At 33.0% G+C, this 10,770-nt stretch overlaps 2 protein-coding genes across 3 annotated transcripts; one reads left to right on the top strand and one right to left on the bottom strand.

Annotated features, from left to right (window-relative positions):
* Position 1: 1 nt before the first annotated feature.
* On the bottom strand, positions 2-4,308 carry LOC112523927 (DDB1- and CUL4-associated factor 8-like; the record flags this gene model as incomplete). Its single annotated transcript, XM_025133599.1, has 6 exons — positions 4,223-4,308; positions 3,972-4,086; positions 3,184-3,435; positions 2,639-2,782; positions 1,727-2,437; positions 2-208 (listed from the first exon to the last, which is right to left on the bottom strand). Coding segments are annotated over exons 1-6 (1,449 nt in total), but the record flags the coding sequence as incomplete, so codon positions are not given.
* A 3,173-nt stretch (positions 4,309-7,481) lies between these two features.
* LOC112523583 (pentatricopeptide repeat-containing protein At2g17033) lies at positions 7,482-9,521 on the top strand. Of its 2 annotated transcripts, none has more exons than XM_025133250.1 (2): positions 7,482-7,846; positions 8,398-9,521. In XM_025133250.1, exons 1-2 carry the CDS (start codon positions 7,553-7,555, stop codon positions 9,484-9,486), a joined length of 1,383 nt encoding a protein of 460 aa, XP_024989018.1. In that variant the 5' UTR covers positions 7,482-7,552; the 3' UTR covers positions 9,487-9,521. The 2 variants fall into 2 exon arrangements, with proteins under 2 accessions (XP_024989018.1, XP_024989019.1); XM_025133251.1 differs by having other exon boundaries at positions 7,513-7,846; positions 8,446-9,521.
* Positions 9,522-10,770: the final 1,249 nt, after the last annotated feature.

Here is a 10,770-nt window from a genome sequence, read left to right as displayed (position 1 = left end):
CATCATCATCCTCATCATCCTCATCCTCATCATCGAAGTCATCATCCTCATCTTCATCCTCATCCTCAGTATCACTATAATTGCTGGAACTATCATCATCATCCTCCTCATAATCATCCTCATCATCGTCGTTAGAGTAATACTCATCATCTGAACCATCATCAGAATCGGGAAATGGAAAGAAACGGAATCGACGGGACTCGAAAACCTTATCCAAAAACAATGACAGCAAAAATGATCAGAAGACGCCTGTATAGATATAACTCACTCCCTAGATGACCTACATCATCTAGTAACACTTTCTATATTCCAAGGTCACACCATCCAATCTATCAATTGAATTTAACTTTTCTGCTCTAAATTGACAATGGACATAAGTTATATAACAAATTGACCCAAAACAAGCAGAAAAATAAATAGCCAAATGGAATCAACAGAAAGGGAACTAAACAATGCATGAACACGTAAAAGATATTATTGATGCACCAGTGTCGAAAAATAGATTTTCATTTTGTTGACAAGTTAACCCTTACTAGTTACTAAATTTGTGCCTCATCATTCTAACAGTGCTTCACCTTCCTAAAAGCATGACTGATATTTTCATTTTTCTTTAAAAAAATTTAAAAAAATATTGTGTAATATTGTGAACATGTTCAGACCTAGCTTAGACTTTCCTAAGCTGATCAGATTTTATCTTCGTTCGTCAACCTCCTTGGGTTTTAAGGATCTTCTCACTCAATTTTGTAGAGAGGGGGTTCATCTGCACTATAGAAGATTTTTTCCCACTTAAGAGGAAGAGAAGGCCAAAAACCTGACTTATATCATGTATGCTAATAACACTTAACAAGTACAGCAAAGAAAGCATCGATCTTTGACAACTCATGGAACCCAAGAAAATCCAGTAAGCTTTTAGGCTACAATCCTTGCATCTCTACCAACATTCACTTTTCGAAGTTTGCATGCTCTTTTGCTACAACAGAAGAAATTAATTATATGATTAAAGGCTGATATTGTTATATTTGATACTAAATCAGATATGTCAACACCTGTTTCACTCTCGTCGTTTATTTGGGGATTTTTCTACAAGTCCATTCCTACTCATTGATAACATGCAGCAAAGATGTATGCAGTTTGTAGATGCTATGGCTGTTCTGATATTTTTGCTATAAGAAGTATTAATCATATTTTCATTAATAGAAAGGAGAATTGAATAATCATAAGTAAACTGGACCAAAAGGATTAAGATGCTGAATTACTGGAAATCGAAGGAATACAACGATAAAATCAAAAAGGGCGCCAAGGGTTGGCCTACCCTCCTGCCCAAGCTAAATAAGCCGACCACTCTTAACAGAAAAGCTAAATTCTAACATGACCCTCTTATTCCTAATAGGATTCATATTTAGAACTGGGCTTGGGCTAGTGGGCCGTTTCCTATCAGGAAGTATTAATCATATTTTCGTTAATAGTTAAAATTGCTAAACAACTTTGGATTTGCTTTACGAATATTTTTCAGTGACTGGATTTTTCAGATAAACAGCGGCCAAGCATTAAACAGCACAAGTATCCTGAACTGATCAAATATGTCACCTCTTATGCAGATAAACAGCACAAGGCAAAGCAGAACTATTTTCAACTTAAGATTATTAGCAATCATCTGACATATTAGCACATGAACTGAGACGACAGGTTCAAGTATAACCATATAGTTCTTAGCAAGGAAGCATACCTTCTCGACGTTTGTGGGGTGAGTTGCCTTTTCAATTGCACTGGGAGTCCAGATCTTTATGTCACGTTCCATCCCACTGCTGGCAAGCATAGTTGTATGTGGGTGGGCTTCGATACAGTTCACCACCTGCTTGTCTGCTTCCAGAACACGTACAAGCTTCGTATCACTTTTCCTCCAAATGAACATCCGGCCGCAATCTGACCCACTCACAACATACTCACATTTTGGTCCAAAGAAATTAACACCCTTCACTGTCATACAGTTTCTGTGCCCCTTGTAGAGTTGGGGACTGCCTTTGCCATCAGTTTCTATCTCTGAATCAGAACCAGCAGCGTGCTTATCTAAAATTGCATTTGCATCATTCCCCAAACCCATATCCTTTGAGAAGAGATAGATGAAATCATCACAGTAGGATACAAGAAGTTCACTCTGATCCGAAAACGCCAATCCTGTTATCCCCAAATTCTCATCACCAATTAAATGTCTGGGACAAAAATAGTCAGCTGATTTACCAAAAGCAGACGAACCATCCCACCTATATCGACGGATATCATATAGTCTAGTAAATTCATCTGAACCAGCGATCACAAACAGATTAGGGTTCCTTGGATCTATAGCTATGGAATTTAGATTAACAACTCCTACAAAACTTCTATCAGGCATGGGTTGGCAACTAAAAAGTTCTGTGGCCACTCCTGTCCTTAGATCAAACTGAAAAAGGCAATGACAAATAAATTTAGCAGGCAAACGAAAAAAACTAGATGCACAAACATTGAAGCAATAAGATCATAGAAATACACTCATTGTGAGGGCTCCTAATTGAGAGACATTTACACAACACCAACTTGCTAAACTCAAAGAAAGAAGTGAATATAGAATACACATAATGTAACCAAATGGATAATTACTTACATGTTGGACAAGTCCGTCCTCACCACACGTATAAAAGATGTGTGGGCTCCCAGGTTCATTGGCTAGCTTATGAGCTCTTCCTTGATGTTTTCCAAGCAACTTTGGCTCCACTTCTCCACGTTCTGAGATCATAGCATGCCTCACCTATTGCATAGGTTCTCAATACATATCTTTCACACCATGGTATTAATATAGAGCATAAAATATAAATTCTAAAACAATGCTATCAAAAAGAGGAGTAAGTAAACATGAAAAAAAAATTAAGACAGTGGATTATACTATTATAATAAACAAATATGATGTTGACTTGCATAGTTTCAGCAATATATACTACAATTTTAATGCAACCTTTTACCTGTCAGAAAGAAAAAAACTCCCCATAAGGAAGACCTTTAGTAATTACTATGTATTAAATAGAAAACAAAGAAAAGCTGATTTACAATTCTTGCTCTCACCAGGAAGACCTTTTACTAGGTGACTACCATATATTCAGTAGAAAACAGAATAAAGTTGATTTATATTTGTTCTAAAAAAAGCAAAAATACCTGGCCATCAGCAGCACAAGTTACAATGCTTCGATCATCAGTGCCTGGCATGATCTTTGCTTGAAAGATATTGTTATTATGGCCTGAATGGAAAGAGAGCCTAACATTCCCAGTTTCCCAATCCCAAAGTATAACTCTCCTATCATCTGAGCCTGACACGAGAATATCTCCATCTGCATTGAAGCTCACAGTGTTCACACAACCTCGGTGTTTTTCCAGCTTCCTCAAAAGATCAAGTCTTAGGACTAGATCCTAACACAAAAAACAATCATGAGATCGTCATCAAAAGCAGAAGTTGTAACTTCATTGACAAAAAACCCATCAAAGATGCTAAGTTCATTATAATCAACACAAACACCTAAGGGAGCAAATGCAGTAAACCGAATACAAGTATTATTTATTGAAACTATAGTGACCAGCCATTGAGCATTCACATGTACATGTAACTGATTTACTAAAAAATCATAGTCTTCCGCAGTCTCTGAATCATTTTACCTAATCACGTAAGACTCATAAAAACAGAGAACAAGCAAAACAACACAACACAACTAGAACGGCATTGATGATTTTAAGAGAACATCCACAAATTGCCTGGCAATAAGCTCACAATAAAGTGTGCCCTCAAGAAACGTTCATCTGGCATACCACAATCAATTCAATTGAAGGCGCCTGAATATATATATATATATATATATACGTATAAGCATGATTTCAATAAGTTGAAACGGCAATAAGAACGAAGCAACTGAACTAAGATCATACCAATCTCTCTATATAAAAATGTATACCTCGGAAGCGGCAAGTCTGTTGGCGAATTTTCGGGTTGAAAGATGGCCGACCTCACGGCGGCAAATATCGAGCACCGCCATATCAATACTCGCTCGGTCCCTTTTCTTCGTCATCCTACAGGAAGAATAACAATTTACGCAAACGGTTTTTTGATCCAACTGGCTCGAATAAGAATCTGAATGAAGGAATTTAATCAAACGAATCTAAAAAAATCAATCAATCTGATTAGGAATCGAGTGTTAGCAAATACCGAGAACTAGAAGGAATCATGGAGTCCAATTCGTAACAAATCCTGATTTTCGATTCAGTGTTTGCTTGTGCCTATCCCCGATAAGGACCGCCCTCGAATTAATAACCTCCTTCTGCCCCCATTGTAATTTGTATACAACATAATACGAGTAATGCTAATTATTCACATTTAACATATTTATACTTTAATAAAAACTCTTAAAAACCAGTATAAAGTATTGTATATTGATGTATATTACTTAAAATTTAAGATTATAAGTAAATTATGTATAAGTATAACTTATTAAAGCTTCATGTTTGAATTCGTATGACTAATTGCGGATAAACATAATCAAATAGAGGATAAACATCTCATTTTAAAATATAAAAGATCTAAAATATAATTAGGATAATTATCGAGTTCTAACAAAATAATTAATTATTATTTTTATAAGAAAATATATTATTAAACCAAATATAAATTATTTCATTACCAAATATAAATTAAATTGTAAAATATAAAAAATTGAATTAAAAAATTATACAAAAAATAGGAATTTTAAATAGTTAATTTGATACTAATATCTATATATTTTTGTCAAATTTTTATAACATCTTCAAATTTATATTTTATTCAAAAATAAAAACATCATCATTTTTTCAGAATCACATAAACCATATTATAACATCGATTAAGATAAAGAATATAATAAAATATTAAAATCAAGATGTATTTCGTTGTATTGCTCGAGTACCCTTCTAGTATTCATCTACGAATTATGTTTTAGAAGATAATTGATTTGGTGCATCTCGGTACACCTCATTAATGTTGACATTCAATTACGATTGATCCATGGGTAGAGATCTCTAGTTACATTTCTCACCATAACTTTCTTTTTTATTGAAATCCAATATTATTTTATTTATTTAAATAATTAATTTGATATTGTTATAGATAAGATTATTTATATATCTTTATTTTTATATAATTAGTTTTTTCAACACAATCAAAAAAAAAAAAGTATTAGAACTTAAGTAATAAAAACACATTCAAACATCGTCTTTTTCTTTCATGTTTTATTGTAACTAATTGTTTCATTTCATCTATTTAAGATCTTGTAAAAAAAAATCAGATGTTTCGTTATAAAGATCGACATCACTTTTATTTTTGTCAAATTTTTCATTAAGACGAATTTTAGAAGGGCATTTAAGAGGATATATCTCCTTAATTATTTGATGATAACAGAATCCGTCGAGGTTTGGAACTCATAGATGCAAACCTAGATCACCCATATCATGTGTACGGATTTGATGTTACTTATAACAAAATCATTATAATTATGTCGTGGGTGCATTTGGGAATGAGCTCCAACGGAACAGGGAATTCGAAATTGCATAATTTAAGCTAGACAGCTAGTCAGGATTGATCGTGGTTTTACCTCCGATGTCATATACCCTACATGCAAATATTACATATCACGCACCTGCTTTAGTGGTGATTGTGGGCTAAGTTGCGGGAACATTCTTGTCAATACATGTTATGCTATATCTAAACGATGCGTCGGTATGGACAAGAACATTTTTGTTGTTTTCGTTAAATGGCATACATCTCTTGGTGTGCTCGACTTTAAGTTTGTCACTTTGGTCTTCCTTCTGTCAGTTTTGCCTTTTGATTCTGGCCAATACTATGCAACAGGATTGTCGAAACACTTGTTATAAATGGCCGTCTATTCACGTAACGAAAATTCATGCAATCGCTTTTTATTGCCTCAAATCTTTTACTTCACCGTTTGTTATTGTCTTTTGTTTCCATTCTTTCTCATATGAACCATGGGCAAAGACGATATGAATGATAACTTCTCCATCGTCAATGAGAAATTTCTTAAAGGAATCTAAGAATGCTATGGCATGAGCGACGTCCTCTTGGCTCATATCACCAGGACGTCAACAGTACCATCAACAAGCCTTTTGTATGATACGGGTTTCTGTTGATTTCTAATTAGGTATGCAGGGTATGTACTTTCCCTTGAGGTATTTCATCAAATCGTTACTCACCCGTCACGACATCACATTTCCCAACTACTGCCTTTCGAAAACCATGACGTACAAGATGTTGTGTAGAGCAACAATGATGATTTTTTTTTTGGAATGACGAATGACAATGATTCATTGGTTACTGTCGTTAGGGTTTTCTTCCAAATATAACCCTTAATGAGGACTAGTGTACAATAAGGAAGTTTTAATAGTTCGTACTTAATATTCTTAAAAAGTCAAGTTTTGTGTTAGTTTTGTTCTCCGATATCCAGGTTTGCGTGTATGATTAATTCTCAAGGCGTTCTTGTAAGGATTGTATCCCTTGGGACAACTGATTTACAGCTATGCTCCAAAATCCCAGGTGACCCTCTCATTGCGCTCAGGTTTTCATTGTTTGTTTGTTCAATTGTTGGGGTTTGTTTTTACTTGTATTTTATCTTCATTTTGTTTCCTTGGGTTGTAAGTTAAGTCTCCTTTTAATTGTTGCATCTAACTACAAGTGGTTCTCTAGTTGTGTATTTTTTTTTCTTGCTCATTTTTATATAATTTACTGCTTTTCAAATAAAATAAATAATTTTTTATTTTCCAAAAATAAAATAAAATAAATGCATCTATACTATATTATAAAACATTTGAAAAAAAAAATCTTAAAAACCATTATTTATGTATGAAGTACTATATATTGATGTATATTACTTAAAATTCAAGATTACAAGTAAATTATATATAATTACAACTTATTAAAACTTCATGTTTGAATTTGTGTAACTAGCTGCTTATAAACATAATCAAATAGAGGATAAATATTTTATTTTAAAATATAAAAAATTTAAAATATGATTAGGATAATTATCGAGTTCTAACAAAATAATTAATTATTATYTTTATAAAAAAWTATATTATTAAACCAAATATAAATTATTTCATTACCAAATATAAATTAAATTGTAAAATATAAAAAATTGAATTAAAAAATTATACAAAAAATAGGAATTTTAAATAGTTAATTTGATACTAATATCTATATATTTTTGTCAAATTTTTATAATATCTTCAAATTTATATTTTATTCAAAAATAAAAACATCATCACTTTTTCAAAATTATATAAAATCGTATTATAACATCAACTAAGATAAAAAAAATATTAAAATTAAGATGTATCTCGTTGAATTATACAAATAGTTTAACATGTGATCCATTTTTGTAAAATAAAATATTTAAGGCGGAAATGATAAATAAATAAACAAGGCAAAAAATAGCACGAAAAGCCGGAGGATAAGAGGGTTCGTAGGCAACGGCAGCATACGGATTCCGTTATGGCAACGACGGCCGGCGGTCTCCAACTGTCACTGCCACCGTCCTTTAACCACCGTTACAAGACTTCCTTACGGATTGAGCAACCGATATCGCCGTCAATTTGTGCAGCATTGAGTAAACAAGGCCACCGGTTTCTTACATCAGTCGCTACTACCGACGATCCGGCCACCACCGATCGGTTGATTCGAAAATTTGTAGCCTCATCCTCCAAATCCGTAGCTCTCGATGCCATCTCACACCTCGTCTCTCCGAACAACACCTCCTTCTCTCGTCTCTCTCCTCTAGCATTCCCCGTAAGTCATCTCTCTCTCTCTCGATGATCTATTGATTGCTCATATGTTGATTGTGTTACACAAAATGCAAAGTTTGATTGAAAAAACTGAAGAATAGTTGATTGTGAAATTTCAATTTTAACACAAAATGCAAAGTTTGATTGAAAAAACTGAAGAATAGTTGATTGTGAAATTTCAATTTTAACACAAAATGCAAAGTTTGATTGAAAAAACTGAAGAATAGTTGATTGTGAAATTCAATTTTAACTGTTCGTGGAATTTTAAAAGGATAAGTAGAACTGCTATCAATTATGTTAACTATATAATCACAAAAAGTTTGTTGGTTTGTATGATTCTTTAGAACTAAAAACTTGCTGATTACTTACTTGATTACTACTGTTACAACGGAGGGTTACATTACTTTTATTTAATTTTGATCAATCTGTACATTATGAATCCTTAATAATGATTTAGAAGATTAAGACATCTCTGTTAAATTTATGTTTTTTAAACATCATTCATTATACGTTATATCTGTCTGAAGTTGCCTTGCTGTATATGTATACTTGTAGTTATATTCTACAATCAGTAGAACATCATGGTTCAATTGGAATGCTAAGCTTGTTGCAGATGTCATTGCTTCACTATGCAAGCATCAAAGATTTGATGAAGCACAAACCCTAGTGTCAGAAGTGGAAACAAAATTAGGGGGTAGAGAACGTGATCTTTGTAACTTCTATTGTAACCTGATCGATTCTCATTCAAAGCACCGTTCAAAGCATGAGATATTTGATTCCTATGAACGTATCAATCAACTTCCTTCACATTCCTCATCTAATTACCTTAAGAAGCGTTCGTATGAATCAATAATCGGAGGTTTATCTGTAATTGATTTGCCCCATGAGGCCGAGAGTTTCATGGTAGAGATGAAGAACAAAGGGCTTAGACCCTCTGTTTTTGAGTATCGGTCATTGAGTTATGCATATGGAAGATTGGGGTTATTTGAAGATATGAAGAGAGTTATATGTCTGATGGAGGATGAGGGTTTTGAATTAGATGTGGTTTCCTCAAATATGGTGATTTCTTCATTGGGATCTCACAATGAACTTAAGGAAATGGTGTCATGGCTACAAAGAATGAAAAACTCAAAAATCTCATTCTCAATTAGAACTTATAATTCGGTTTTGAATCATTGTCCTACTATAATGTCGTTCTTAGAACACCCAAAAGAGATCAAACCCACGTCATTAGAAGCGTTGTTTCAAATCTTGAAGGATGATGAATGTATTCTGATCCGAGAGCTGGTTGAGCCATCGGTTTTGGCTGAGTCAATGGTGTTGACTTCTTTAGAGCTTAAGCTTGATTTGCATGGAATGCATTTGGGTTCTGCATACTTGATTTTGTTACAGTGGTTTGATGATATTAGTATGAGGTATGCAACAAATAATGAGGGAATTCCAAATAAGGTTACAGTAGTGTGTGGTGCAGGCAAACACAGTGTTATCAGAGGTGAATCACCAGTAAAAGAGTTGGTTAAAGAGATGTTGATTCAGATGAAGAGTCCATTGAAGATTGATAGGAAAAATGTTGGGTGTTTTGTTGCCCATGGAAAAGTGTTCATCAATTGGTTATGCCAAATTTCAAAAACCTCTGTTACTTAGATTCCTAAAATTACTTGATTTTTAATTTTTGACAATTTTAACCTCTTAAAGTTTACCAGAAGGGTACTCGTACAATGCAGCGAGATAAATCTCGATTTTAATGTTCAGTTTTTATTCTTTATCTCCGTTGCTAGATTGAAATAAGTTAATAAGCAGTTTTGATAAGCAATCCCAAACACTCCCTAGAGGATAATAATTAAACATTCTGTTAAAACTCAATGATTATCTTAATAATATTTTAGATTTTCTATATTTTAAATTGATGTTTATCCTGTATTTGATTATGTATATCTGCAGTTAGTTACACAAATTCAAAAATTGAGCCTTAATAAGTTGTACTTACGCAAAATTACTTGTAATCTTGAATTTTAAGTAATATGCATCAACAAGCAGTACTTCATGCATAAAAAATGGTTTTTAAGAGTTTTTGTCAAATTCTTTGTAATATAGTATAGATTAGATTTTCATCAATTTCTGTGGGTCGGTACACAGTAAAACACAAAACTCCACCAACCACGTACTAAAACTCCCCCCTCTCAAACGTCCTTGCCGGAGATGAAGTTACACGCCAAATATGGTGTCGGCCACGATGGCGGGTGGTTGGAGCAAACCGACCGCCAAAGTGAAGTTTTATCGGCCGGTTGAAGATGCTCTTAGGTATGAAACCTTTAGAATGTAGCAGCCGGGTTTTCAGAAGGAAACCTTGACCCTTGACTACCTCTCTATACATGAAGTGTTTGCATTATATGTCATTCTTGACCTTAATTATCAATAATGAAACATACTTCGTATTAGTATAAACCATACAAATCAATTATTGAGATATTCATAGAAATGATAAGAGTTTATTTATTATGAGTTGGATATTTATATAAGATTATCAGACTTCATTTGTTATAATCAATACTTTATATTATGAAATAATCGAGATATAAGATAATTATTGAATTAGGTATTTATTAGACTAGATTTACGATTGAGATTGGTTTGTATTAATAGTTGAGTTTATAATGAAACCACCTCTTAATTATTGATCTTCTTATTTAGTTGTATTCTTCGTGTCTGACTTATCTAACAATACGCCGCCAACATTTAAAGCTATGTTTGACAAACTAGCTGATAAACATGTAAATGATCAAAAAAGGCATCTTCAAAAATTAGTCAATTACAATATTTCATAATATAATTAAAATATAATATATTAATTAATACAAACAAGATAATAAAGAAAGTTTAAATGATATAATATGTTTTTAATTAAAAGAATTCCAAATTAATTATTAT

Source organism: Cynara cardunculus (assembly GCF_001531365.2).
Source record: "Cynara cardunculus var. scolymus isolate 2C chromosome LG 12, CcrdV1, whole genome shotgun sequence".
In the NCBI taxonomy this organism is placed as follows: Eukaryota; Viridiplantae; Streptophyta; class Magnoliopsida; order Asterales; family Asteraceae; genus Cynara; species Cynara cardunculus.
This window is presented reverse-complemented; position numbering and strand designations above follow the sequence as displayed.